Source organism: Octodon degus, unplaced genomic scaffold (assembly GCF_000260255.1).
Source record: "Octodon degus isolate 3935 unplaced genomic scaffold, OctDeg1.0 scaffold00285, whole genome shotgun sequence".
Lineage (NCBI taxonomy): Eukaryota > Metazoa > Chordata > Mammalia > Rodentia > Octodontidae > Octodon > Octodon degus.
The window spans coordinates 1178946-1193002 of NW_004524861.1; the positions used below are offsets into that span (position 1 = coordinate 1178946).

The following is a 14057-nucleotide window of genomic DNA, read 5'->3' on the forward strand; positions in this document are numbered from 1 at the left end:
CATCACATCAGCTTTGAGAAAGTTTCAGATGTGGCAGCGTTTTAGATGGGAGGGTGACCACTTTGTCCTGCAAGGCTGCTCCACAGGGCACTCTAGAAGGCCTGGGAACAGGAACCCTGGAGCCCAGCCTCAAGCACCACCCGACCACCTGTGCCCAGGCATTCCCCAGCTCAGAAGTGGCTCCAGGCTGCAGAGCACCACTTCCTAACCAGGATGGGAAGCTAGGACCTTCAAGCCCTGGCTCTCGTCTGCTGGCACCCCATGCAGTAACTCTGGCCCCTCTCCCACATACCCCCTGAAGCCCAGCCGTTCTCCAAATCAGTCTTGGGCACACTTTGCATCCAGATGCCCTTCCCACAGGACCGCTAGGGGGCTCCACATATCTCTTCTCTGCCTCCACACGGACAGTGCAGTGCCACAGTGAGGGAGGGGGTCCATCCCACCTGCTACTCAGCAGAGGGAACCCCAAGGCCAAGGAGACCCCAGATTTCAACACAGCACCAGCAGTGCACACCCCCACCAGCCTATACCCACACTCAGACCTCAGTGACAGACACAACCCCATACTCCAAAACCTACCTTGGGGCTCAGCCCTGTTCCAGGAACATGAAACTAATAGGCCTGATACTTGGACAAACTGGCTTGTGCCAGGAGTTGACATAGATAGGCTCTTGCGTGTAAGGGAAATGCATTTGACATTCCCAAGGGGCATCCCTCAGGGGTCCCCCTCGCCAGGCCTCACAGACCATACCTGACAATTCCCATATTCATGACAGGACAGCCATGGGGAGCAAATCCCAGCAAGCCACAAATCCTAAGGCTCAAACCTCAAGCATTGGAGTCCCTGAGGAAAGCGAGTGTGCCAGCTGCAGACACTGGCAGTCCTCAGCAGTAGGGATGTCCTTTGAGAGAGCACCAAAGAGCATGGCCTGTGACAGGGAAGAAGCTGCAGCCTGGTGGCGGTCAGTCTGGAAAAATGACCTCCACAATAAGCCCTCTGTCTGTTGGGAGGACGCTTCACAACGACATTCACTTGCACTCTTGGGCATGTGGCAGTCAGAGGGCTGATGCACAAGAACCACTGTGACGCTGGTTGTCACAGCCAGCAGAAGGCAGAGGGAGCAAACAGTGAGGCCCAGCTGGGCTGATGTCCCCACCCCTCCCTTGGATGCCTGGGCAGCTGAGAGAGACTAACCTTTCAGGGAGGCCACGTGGGACAGGGCCTGGGCATAGGTGGCGGTGTTGAGCAGCGTACCCGGCAGGCAGGATGGGAAAAATGGTCCTGCAGGTCCCACGGCTCGCCCCAGGCTGGCAAAGAGAAAATCTTGTTGAATTCCCACTGCGTCCCAGTGCTTGAGGCCCCAGCCTGGCCAGCAGCCTCACCTCTGTGGGGCCTCCAGTGCCTCCTTCTTGCTCCGTGCCTGATCCGTGGGTGGCGGTGAGTTGATGTTCCTCGCAGGTGGTGGCGTCACCTCGGCCATGGGCTCCTTGGTCCCTGGTTCCTGCTCTGAAGCTCCTCTTTCTGTTTTCCTCCATTTAGCTCTTCGGTTCTGGAACCAAACCTGAGTTCCAATGGCAAACACAGCAAGGAAGAAAGAAAATGAGACAAGAGGCAGAGCCCATGCCCAACACAAGCGCCAGGACCAAGGCTGCATGGGGGATGGGCAATGTAGCCCCTGTCTACACTCTGCTCTCTGAACCTGAGCTTCTGCCCTAGGATGGATTGGATCCATTTGGAAGCTTCTAACAGGCATTTCTCAATACACGTTAAATAACAGAAATACCTAAGTACCTTGCCCGCAGGAAAGGTACACATCATCTTGTGGAAACTCTCGGTCCTAACTTACACTAGAGCACTGGTTTGATGTGAGATGTACTTCCCACCAGAGCACTGTCAAAGCAGTTTGTGAAGCATGGCCCAGGGCTTCTCACCAAAACAACTGAGCCCTGAGCACTGGTCTCATGCCTGAGCTCTGTGCGTCCACATCACAAGTTCATGACCAGCACACTGGGACACCCACTGCACCTCCTTACCCCAAGTCAGCCAGGGTATAGAATTCTGGATTCACTGAACCTCCTCTGGAATCCACTGCAACTCTATGTACTAAGAAGTCCTGCAAGCCCCATTTTACAGGCTAACACACTAAGCACTGAGAGGTTAATTTCCCAGAGGTCATCCAGGTGGTCAAATTGCAGTCAGTGAAGGCTCCGACCGGGACCCCAGCTGTTCAGGAGCAATACTGACAGTCCCTCGGCATCACCAGGGAGGTTGGCATGCACAGAAACACTGGTCTGAGTGCCCGGTGCACGGAAATCCACCAGTGAAGTCGCCTGTGTGAGAACCATCGTCATCACCCACAGGCCAGCAAGAGAAATGAGTCACCTCTACCTAAGAGCCTCTTTAGAGACTGGCACCATCTTGGAAACCAAAAATGCATTTGCAGGAGGAGGAGGTGCCTGGTAGTAGTTGGGCAACCTGGTTACGAGGTGTACCAGGAGGTCAGCAAAATCAGCTGTCTTCACTCCCCCCAGCAAAGCCTCTCTTCTCCTCTATTCTCCTCTCCTGTCCTCTCCCCAGAGGTAATTCTTGGCTTTAAAACAAAAAAGCCTTGCCTGGGCCTCACTCTCATCCCTGGGGGCCTCCTCTCCTTCTCCCTCCCAGGCTGCTGCAAGCTGGCAGGAAGAGAGCCTGGGTCCTCAGGGCGAGCCCTCTGCCAGCCCACCCTATCTCTTAATTTTCATTCTCCTTTAACTGGGTTTCTTTCTTTCTTTTTTAATCAAGTTGGCTTTTAATTGCACGTATCAGCAACCATTGAATAATGATTTTATCTATATTCTAAATTTAGGGCAGTTAAATGCAAAGCAAAATGCAGACACTTTCTTGTGTCTTAATTGAATGAAGGTCACAGCTATAACAACATTTAATTGAGCTATTTTTCATTATCATATTTTAATGACTTTCCACTGACAGTTCGCCTGCTTCTGAGGGAAGAGCATGATGGAGTCGTTTATTTCCCTATTTAGTTATTGTTTGACAACATCAGCTTCGATTAAGACCCTGCTTTATAGAACATTAATCATATTTGAATGAGCAAGGGGTAGAAATGTAAACACATCTCCCTTCCTACCACCAAAGCCCATGTCCCCGTATGGAAGCTGGCTAAGCCAAAGCTTCACAGCCATTGTCTGCCTGCATAATAGCCAACAACAGCCTGGACAACAATTCCCAGCTTTAATTGTCGCCACCCCTATCTTACCCTTGCACCTTTCAGGGAGAAGTTATGATCTTCCACTTCTGAATGCTCAATAATTGTGTCATTTATCTCAATTTGCAGTTCAGTCTTTATGCAGCTATTGGCAAGCTGGCATTAAAAACAGAAACTATAGACGGTATCCTGGCCAAAGAAGATTTTCATTTTCAAATAATAATCAGTTTAATTTGCCCGCATATGACCAATGATTCATGTTCAGATTTAATAATCAGGATCGCATAATCTGATTATAGGGGAAATAATTTGTTTACAACCCCCAATTTACTGCTCAGAATTCCATTATCTCTCTTCAGCCATTGGTTTTTAAGAGATACTAACATGACCCAGGGGAACTGAAAGCAAACTATTATATTTCCTACAATTAGATCTTTGCATAGGCTTAACCCCAAGCCCCTACATAAAAAACAACAGAAACAGCATGAAGGAAACCCCATAAATAAAATGAATATAGAATTGTGCTCAAAGAATAGCGTTCCCGGAGAGGCAGCACTGCGGAGCTCTTCCTCTGGAGCCCAGCACATCTGGTGGGCTAGGCGGTTCATGCGCTTCAGCTTAATCACCATGCAGCTTCAGAAAGAAGCCCTGCTAGGAGCCGGTTGTGCAGGCTGCGCGCATCTCTGCTGAGCCCTTTGGCTGCCGCTGTTTAAAGATTTTTAAATTGCACGTGTTCATTGCATCCACTCGGCTGGCTGAAAGAGCAGGCGTGCAGGGGGAAAGTTTGGGCATGATGCACTTTCTGGAAAGCCGATCCTGCCCTGCTTCCCATCTGAAAACGTGGTTCTCTGCAATTGACCGGCCTCGCCCCAGAGCGGTCAGATCTGCTTTGAGAATAGCATCTCAGCTTTTTTTTTTTTTTTCCAAAGCAAGGAAATGGATGTGCATTGATGTAATTTAGTACCTTAGAGACGCGGACAAATTAGTGTAGAACATTATCACTAGTTAATTATGAATGACCGATTAATCAACCTAATCTAATATTCCACATTATGTTGATGTTATTAAAGTGCATCATGAAAATGACAGATAGTCTTCATTTGCTTTCTTTGGCCAAATGTGCACTCTGCAGTCATGATGTCAAAAAAAAAGTTTGCCAGTTTTAATATTAGAGAGTTAAATAATTAAAAAGAAGGTTTACCTGCACTCTGGCTTCTGTTAGGTTTATTTTCATGGCCAGCTCTTCCCTGGTGAAGACATCTGGGTAATGTGTTTGGGCAAAGACGGCCTCCAGGGCTTCCAGCTGGTAAGGGGAAAAAGAGTTACTGGTTAGAGGCTACAGTGAGGTGAGGGGCTGCACTGTGCACTTCCAATCTGATCCAAGTGGGAAGAAGCAGTTTCTCAGACTGAATAGAGGAAGGAGATGGAGGAAAGAGCTCTTTGAAAATATTCCACAAAATTAGATTCTCAACCCTGAAGGAATTAGGAGTTTAGATTTAATAACAACCTCAGTGCTCCCTCCAAGAGTAGAAATAAGAAGAGAGCTTGACCGTTTCTGTGTGTTTATATTTGACGGTTGTCAAGCGATCAGAAATCAGGTGGCCTTGTGAGCAGACTAATCCGCAGCTTCTACCACGCGCAGAGAGTAAGGTCGCCAGTCAAGCCCTCCTGCCTTGTCCCACAGAGGACTTGTAGAGTATAAGGGATGCCTGCCCAGCTGCCCTGGGTGCTCAGGCCCTGAACAGAAGTTGATCTCAGGGAGAAGTCAGCTCCTAGGAAGACTGACAGAGAGATTCCCCTTACCATCAGCAACACTATGTGCAAGCCAGTCAGCTACGTGGGCACTAGTCTTCCTACCTATCTCTTAAGGATAAGCAAGAATGGCTGACCTGCCTTCCCTAAAGAGGTACAAATGGCATTGCTGATCTGAAAATGTGCCCTGATCCGTCAACCTGAGCCAAATGGGAAACTTGACTGCCACCTCTTCCCGCGACTCTCTGGAAACACAAGGTCAGTCATTTGCCCTCTACCCAAACAGAGTCCTCAACACATAAATTGTTCAAGAACACAGAAAGATGAAGCCAGCCTATTCCAGTGGGTTTGTCTAAAGAGAGGGAGAGTTCCTCAAGTCTGCCCTTGGGGGAAGCAGAACATGGCTGGTTCTTCCAGCAGGTAGGGACTCTGACCTACCTGCTGGAGGGTGAAGGTCGTCCGGTTCCGGCGTTGTTTTCTGCGCAGGAAGCCATCATCAAAGTCCCCTGTGGAGTGGTTGCCAAAGGGCGCAGAGCCTAAGAGACCAAAGAGGTCAGAGTGGCCAGAGGGACCCCATTGTCAGCATACGTAGCCACAACAGCTGAACTCAGGGTTCCTTTGATGGACACCAACACCCTCCCTGACACATTCTTTAAGACTCCCTCTTCTCCAATTTCTCCTGCTCTCTCTCTCCAGAAAGAACCCTTCACCTTCAGACCAGTTGTCCCTATTGTGCATAACAGTAGTGACCTTCATCCCCAAGATGGCCAAGGCCACCCTGTGGAATTCCAGAATCTGATCCAGGAGGGGTCTCTGGCTTGAGGTGGAACCTACATCTGCCCCTGGGCACACAGCTGCACCTCTGTCCGAGACCTGCATGTTGAACCTTTACAGGTCCTCTTGGTGCACTCATGAGTTTACTTCCCCTGTGCCTGTCACCTGCAAGGGTTAAAGGATGAGGATGGAGAGGATGGGGGCAGGGCACCAAGAGCATTCACAGTCCTTTGCTCCTGGAAGAGTACAAGTCGAGGAGGTAAGAAGTTTATAAATGAATATTAATTACCACTGGTCACAGCTCATCAGCACCATAGTGGATCTGTTATATAGATGTCAATTAACAAAAGCTCTGCACCAATCGCAAGTGTCCTGAATGCCAAGCAGACTAAACAGAGCCACTTTCAATAGGCGCCCTCTCTCCAACCCAGTCATGTAAAGCACCTCCTGCTACTTCAATCGTCCCTAAAAAAAAGACAGACATCGTCCTCCCTGGCAGCCTCCACAGCTCACAATAAAGCCAGAACAGAGTTCGGCCCCAAATGTGCATTCAGATCATTTTCCAAATGTGCACTATTTACTTGATAGTCCACAATGGCTTCTTAGGAAAACAACGAGCAAGTTTCCATTAACCAGGGAACGAGTTACCTGACGTGGCTCTGTGCTCAGAAACCCCCTGAGCTCAGCACCCACTCTCAGGCCACGGTGCCCAGGTGTACCCCTGCTGAGGATGTCAGTTCTTAGGGCTTTCTAAAATCCTAGACACTAAGGGAGCCTATATTTTTTTTACCCCCAGAGCCACATCCCTTGCCAAGATGCACTCCTTTCCCTGCTGAAGGTTTCTGCCTCCATCTTCCAGTCCAAACTGCACCTCTGCTCAAAACAGTAGTTGTAAATATTTCCCTCCAGCTTACTGCAAACCTAAAAGGGATGGCCTCCAAGCTGTCCCATTCCCATTTCTTTGCAAAAAGCCCAGTTGTCTCCTTTTGAAACAAACTGTTTGCATGGTATGGCTAGAATGCCATTTCTGAGGTCTCAAACCACAGTCTTACACCTACGTGTCACAAATTGCCTCACACTTCTATGTACAGCAGCTTGGGTTGTCAGGGTGAACCCTCCAAAAAACTGACTTCATCAAATCAAGACAAAGAAGGGAATGAGCAAAAGAGAAGAGCAGACTTTTACTTAAATAGAATGGTTGATAGCGTTATGCAAATGTTAAACTTTGTAGGTACTTGAAACAAAAAAGAACAATGAAATACTATTTTTTATTAATTTAGCAAAAAAAATTAAATTAAGTTCATCGTGATGCCCAGTACAGATAAATTGTAATAAGTTGTACACCTTCATTTATCATTGATAAGAATATCAATTATTATAGCCTTATTAGAAAATAACTTTGCAATAATCATAAAAAATTTACATGCATATTCAGGCATTTAATCTATGAATATATATTTTAAAGTGTGCCAAAATAGAGAAGAACGTTCCTGGAAACACTATAATAGGAAAAGTAAATGAAAAACAATTGAAATATCCATCAGTGGCCACTTTCTGCCCTATGTATAATGGAATACTACACAGCTATCTAAAAGAAATTAGCAGGCCTGCATATATTGACGTGAAGAAACCTCCAAGATGTATTATGAACCACAGAAGTACTCCACAATACGATCTTAGTGCAAATAAGCCAGCAAATATAAAGAAAAGAAACATAAGTGAGGGGTAAGAGGCTGTTTTTCTAGAAAGGATCCTAAGAAACCCACAACAGCATGTATCTTTAGGGGGAGACTAGGAAAACAGTTTAATTTATTAATGCATAGATTCCTTTTCTATTTGTACTTCTTGGGAAAACATATGCCGTGCTTTTTAATTTATAATATCAGTAAAAACATCTGAGATGTCAGAGTAGGAGCTGTACTTTGTTTCTTCCTGTGTGCTTCTCTCGATTAATAAAAAATTACTATTAAAAAGCTGATTGGCTTTGATCCGATGTCCTATGCCAAGGTCTTTTCTAAGCATGTCCATTTACAACAGCTCATCCCCCCTGCAAACTAACCTAAAATTCCTCTTCCTGCAAAACCATCAGAGAAACACACCTACAGAGGGGTAGAGGGGCCCAAAAGCCCTGGTACCTTCTCTTCCAATTATACCAATCCAAGTTAGCATCCTGGTGGCATGTGCCAGGATGCACATCCAGGGACAGCTGAGAGAGCAGGAGCCAAGACTGTTCCTAGGCCATTTCTGCAACCTACCCTATCTGCAGGGTACCCTTTAGGTGACCATCCTACCCTCCTAGGTGACCCAGTATGTCTGCCACTTGCTGAATGCCTGAGCCTCTGCCTGGCCCAGTTGAGTCAAAAGAGAGCATTGTGGGGTGGCTCAAACTGGGATTCAGAAGCATCCTGTGTGTGGAGGATCTGCTCTGGATGCTGGCACAGGGTCACATCATGGACCAGGCACAGGTCATGAGATGGCAGAAGTGAAATGATGCATTCTGTGTCCTCCCTCTGTAGGTAGCATGGCAGACCTGGCGGGGCCACACTGCTCCTCGTGGACTTCCCCTAGAACACCCTGCTGGACACCTGAGCACTTAGACAGAAAAACAAAAGCAAACTTTGGAAAATCCCAACAGCGGCTGATCTAGGAAGTGAAGCATCCTCTGCTGCCTCTTATTCCTCACTGGCTACCAGCCTCCCTGCTCCTGTGTCCCCATTCTGGATCTGCACAGTGTCCCAGGGCAAGCATAAATGGCAGAACTAGACTGCTAAAGACCATACAGGGACAATTCCCAGGGTTAGGAATCCTGATTCCCAGGGCTGCAGGTCCCAGGAGGGTCCCAAGGTGGGGCTGAATTTCCCCTGGTGAACCCCTCTTGGGGAAGGGGGACACCCCAAGATCCAAGTTGTCCTCACCACCACATCCCCACACCAAGGCTCCTGCAGGAAAATTTCTTCTAAGGTCTGAGGACCTGGCCCTGGGGGAGTAGGTGGCTTGGAAGAAAAGAACCCCAGCAAGTTACACAAAAGGAACTCTGCCATGGCACTGAGGTATCTTGGGGAGCACTTGGCTCCAGGGACTGTGTGGCTGATGGAACTGATGCTGCTTGGCAGGGTGCTGGAGCTCCCTCCGTAATGCCCAGAGCAAAGGCTCTTGCCGGCTGGCTCTAGGCAAGGCCCCAGACGGGTAGCCAGCTCACGGCTTTCTGGGATGTTTGCAAACTGCCGTGAAAGATTGATGCGGCCCCCGGGCAGAGAAACCCCGATTACAGGCGTGACACCAGCATCTGTGCTGGGACGACCCGCTTCCCCACCGCACAAATAGCCCGGGGCCACCCAAACGGTGCAGGGAGGGCATGGGGAGGCAGGTGGCGCGGGCTGGGGGATGAAGCCGGGAACAGAGAGGGGGCCCAGGGCGAACTGGGCGCGCTGGCGAAGACCCCTCCACCCGAAGCCCGGCTGCTGCGCTGCTAGGCTGGGCCCTCCCAGGCTGGCGAGCCTACTCACCCTCCAGCTGCGGCGGGCAGTGGAAATAAAACATCGCCGACGGCCGTCGCAGCGGCGGCACGGCCAGACTTGGAGGGTGGCGGCGGGACCCTGGTGCTCGTCGCTCCGGCCTGGCTGCAAAGCAAAAGGCGACAGAACCTGAGTCCCCGCCCGCTCTCGGGCCAGCCCGGGAGCGCATTGGGAGCTCCCCTCGCGGGAAGCCCCCTCCCGACGGCCTCAGCTCACTGCGGGGACTGGAGGGAGGTGGCGGCAATCCCAGTCGCAGGCCTGGACCCCCGGGCGAGCCTTTCTGGTAGATCTGCCTCCCAGACAACGGTGCCTGCACTCCAATCCCACACTGGCCCACAAGGTCGGGTCCGCGCTCCCGGGGTCCCCGCCGCAGTCCCTTGCCAGCTGCTTCGCTGGTCTGGCGAGCGCGCAAGGCCATCATGTGCCCTGGGCCGGGAGGCAGCGGAGCAGAAGGCCAGCACGCGGGGCCCGCAGCAGGTCGGGTACCCAGCGGCTGGTGAGGAGCCGCAGCCGGGGGTCGGGAACCCTGCGTACCTCCCTCCGCAGGCGGCGGCGAGGAGGCCGGAGCGGGGCCGCCTGGCCGCACCAAGCTCTGCTGGCGGCGGGCGGGGCTCGGCGCTGCTGGCGCCCGCAGGACCCGAGAAGTGACTCGGGAAGTGGCCAGATGTCTTGCTGTCTGTCTACAGCGCGCGCCGCGGCTCAGCACTCGCCTTTATAATCTCACGCATAATTGGCCTTAATCTGATTATTTCCAGCGCTGTCTACAGCAAGTAACTTGGATAGGTCTATTGGGCCTTACAAACGGCCCACGTGGTGTAAAAGAAAAAAAAAATCCGTCATTTCTCAGCAAACATGAGGAATGTTTTTTTCTCTTTTCCTTTAAAAGAAGCAACAACGGCCACCACCGTTACCCCCCAAACAGAGGTTCGGTTTTCTCAGCCCTCTCCCATCCACGCGCCCCCCTGACACTCAAACCTTCTTATTCCCGGAGAGATTAGATTTGGACTGTCCTTGTGACAGGCCTGGCGATTCCCGGGCTTCGAGTTGACAAAGCACTGCTAATTGTCACCGCCGGATGGGTTTTGGGGGGACTCTGCACACGGCTTCCCTTTCCAAGCGATCGTACAAAAGCAAAGTTTGATTTTGTTCTCAGCAAGGGGTCCCTGAATTTATGTTCGCTTCTCCATGCAAATGATATGCGGTGGGACCCTTCGCAATTACTTTTAAAATGCATCCGAGGCAGACACTCAGCAGAGAGAGACCGCCCTTCGCTCTGCCTGGGTGAAAATTAAACTCTAAAGTACCGGGCTGAAATTTTCAAGTCAGGGGCGCGGGATTGGATCAAATCACATAAACTGCAAAAAAAAAGCCAGTCTAATGGCTCGTAATTGGTTCTGCAATAGCATTACACCAGGATAATAGCCCGTTACGGCCCCCTGCACTATTAAGTGCTTCCCTGGCGGAAAGCCTTTATGATATTAAAGGGGGAATATAATGATATTTTGGTTATTAAATGCGTGTAATTAATTTATGCACCACTGAAAATAAAGTTGGTATTATGACCCACTCAAGATGCATCAGAAGATGCAAGTCAGACAACTGTTGATAAGTTCTGGTGTCTGTGCTCCGTCTAGACTGCTGATTTTATTTTGGGACGATGGCTTCTTGGACAGACTGCATAAATTGAATATTTTATAAACATTCTAATGCTGCGTTCTGGAGTCTTGGCGAGGCAAGGGTCGGGTCGTTGCCGGCCCAGGATCCAGCCCGGATCTTAAAGACACAGCACGCTGGAAACAGAAGTCCTGGAGGGCCCACTCGTAGACACGGCCCTTGGCGGCAGCATGGAGCTTGAGAGTGTGGCGCTGGGGCCCCAGACCGCACGTGGACCCCGAAGACAACGCGGCGTCCCGGGCCCAGGCAAGTCGGGGCCTGCCTCTCGGAGCGGGGATCCTAGGCTCGGCTCCCAGGCGCAGGCAGTCTGCTCTGCAGCGAATCTGGCGCGGCGGAAACGGGGGCTCGGTTCGAGCGTAGAGACGCCGGGGCCCCTGCGTTCGTAAGCCGGTCGGCTGGCTTGTGAGGTGGACTCCCGGGCTCCGCGAGGCGGTGCTAGGTCGGCCGGGCACGCTGCGGCCGCATCTTGGGAGAGCTGGAGCTGGAAACCTGCCCTGTCTCAGCCTCGGCACTGTCACTGTCTTTCCCTGTGTCCCTCAAAGGACCCCTACTTTCTGCAGCCCTTCTCCTGGGCTGGAGGCTCCTTTGAGCTCCGGTTTCGGCAAGGAGCCTCTTGGGTCTCTCCCCGCCCTGGAATGCAGCTCCTCGCTGCGCGCCCTGGGAAGCGGAGCGAGAATGGGTCCGTGCAAGCTCAGCCAAGACGCCCAGGACACATCGGCATCGGCGTGGTGACCCAGAGCCGGGCTTTGCAGGGGCCCCATAAACCGAGAGGGTCTAAGTCTCGTTCTCAGCTCCCATCCCTGACATCGCCCGACCCAGGTTCCTGTCAAGGCCCAGAGGTGTCCCGGGGACTGCGCAGGCACAGGTGTGTTCGGGTCTGTGAGCCGCGCACTGCCCGGGCGACGCGGTGGATCAGAACCCTGGACAGCGGTGCGCCCGCCTACCCACCCAGATTGAAAGCCTGAAAAGAAGCAGGAACCCCGGTCCTCCCCTGCCAATGCCGCGGAGGCTGGACACTCCTGCGTTGGGAGACAGACCCCTTCCGTTCTGGCCCTAGTCTGCGAAGTTACTTGGGACGCACGCTCCGCGCTTAGCGCGGGTACCGAACTCCGAGTCTGCAGTCCGCGCGCTGTCCGACCGGACCGCTCAGCCAGGAATCGTCCCGCCGCCGAGAGCAGCCAGGCCCGGCCCCGCCCCATCCCCTACCCCCACCCCCAGTCCTAGAAGCAGGGCTGGACAAGAAGCCGCCGGGTCCGAGAGAGGCCGCCACGCAACGGGTTGATCCAGGCGCTGAGTTCCCGCGGCCTTCCACGCCCAGCTTCTCCTGCCGGAGCCACGGCGCCAGGTGTTCACTAAATATCGATGAGCGACCCAAGAATCGCAGAACAAAAGCTCCACAAACTATGAACAGAACCATATTCTTTCCCCTGGTTGTCGCCTATACTCGGGACCCTGGAGAAGGTGACTGATAGGTATTTACTACACCCTCCCCCCCCCACACACACACACACGAGCTCTAATAATGAAACGGTCATTTTTTCCCTTAATTCTTATGCTGTAAAATGTATTTTCCAATTAACCAAATTTGTCGATCTGTCCCGCTTGGACACTCTGATAATTTACAACGTGAAAGTGTACTTTCTTTATCTAAAGACCAAGGTGACTGCTTTTAATTTTCTCCAACCTCTTTACACTTGATGTTCACCAGGCTCATAATGTTAATTGGCTTTATATACGGATCATCAGTTTAATGAAGAAATAAATCCTGTGTTGCTTTATGTTTTAACAGTGATTGCTTTAATGAGGAATGTGACGTGTTCCAAAATCAAAGCTGCAGGAGACCTTAAAGGGGCTTCTATTAGGGTGGAAATGCTTATTTAAAGTTAAAACCACGGAATCATATTTCAATAGATTGTTCTATTTCTCGCCCTCCCCACTCCTCCTGGGTCACTATTGGCCTCTGCAAGGAGACAACTATGGAAGCTCCCATTTCTCATCTAATCTTTGGCCACTGCAGAAGCTATCTTTTCTGTAAGAATTGTTTTCTGGTCACCACATAAGGTATGCGACATTTCCTGCTCTCCTGCAGGGTAGGGAGAAACCAGAGCTGAGCAGAGAGTTCAGCTTTCAATTTTACTCATGTTAAAAAAATAAATAAAGTGGGACAAGCAACACACACAGCCTGGGACTTGTGGGCAGATGCACTACAAACAGCTACCTGAGGCGCACAGCCCTGAAGCTGGAATTCGAAACTCCATTCTTGAGGGCACTCAGCTCTGGCCCAGGCCCAGTGGAAGACCACTGGCAGTACAAGCTCAGGACCCTGACAGTCTTCTGGGGAAGCACAGGGCTCCTGTCCAGGTGGTGGGGACTTTACTTCTCTGTATCAATTAATAGCAGAGTAAATCTGCTTTCTCTAATGTGTCTTTGATTTTTCTAAATTTAAGCCAGTTCTATGAAGGAAAACTGTCATCACAAAAACACTGAGAGCAACAATCAGATGCTGGAAATGGGAGCAACTATACATTCGAGCCTTCAGTTGTTCTCAGATGAAGTATGAGTCGTTGGAAATTGATTCCTGAAAAGAATCCTAAATCCTTAGAAAATATAGGGATGTGAAGCTAGGGTTTGAGATAGCCACTGCCGTGCACAAGAATGCCCCCCTTGGCATTGGTGCTGCTTTAGGAAAACTGGGGACTCATTCGGGTGGACAGTGTGCACATATTTGAGTCCAAATACCTGAACATGTGTTAGACTTGACATCTTAGTAGTGCTCGGGAGAGATCTTTCCATCCTCTCTTAAAACTTTTCTTAGCACAAGTGATTTCCATAAACATGATTTAAATCCATAATAATGGGGCAAAGTAGACAACATACTTCAATTAACAGGGAGAAGAAAAAAAAACACATTAGACTCTTAACTATGCGTTTTGGGAGGGTTTGTGTGATTTGTACTGTTGTTTTGATACTAATTTAAAAAACGAGATTCTCAGTATAATCCCCACTGACCACCCAGCCCTCTTGCACAGAGGAAAAGTGTGGGTATGCTTGGTGTGAGTACTGCCTATCTGCAAATCTCCTGGCATAGTTTTGGAAGTTGTCAGTAAAGCTGGGTTTGTTAAACATGATAGAATAT

General features: G+C 50.5%; 1 protein-coding gene across 1 annotated transcript in view; it reads right to left on the bottom strand.

Moving 5' to 3' along the window:
• The window catches only part of Drgx (dorsal root ganglia homeobox), a 28799-nt gene extending 19521 nt beyond the window's left edge, over nt 1-9278 (bottom strand). The window contains exons 1-5 of the mRNA XM_004646976.1: nt 9239-9278; nt 5397-5494; nt 4408-4509; nt 1384-1562; nt 1196-1308 (exon numbers count right to left, since the gene is read on the bottom strand). Coding sequence (XP_004647033.1) covers nt 1196-1308; nt 1384-1562; nt 4408-4509; nt 5397-5494; nt 9239-9272 — 526 coding nt within the window. The 5' untranslated portion in view covers nt 9273-9278. The remainder of the gene's footprint in view (nt 1-1195; nt 1309-1383; nt 1563-4407; nt 4510-5396; nt 5495-9238) is intronic.
• Nucleotides 9279-14057: the final 4779 nt, after the last annotated feature.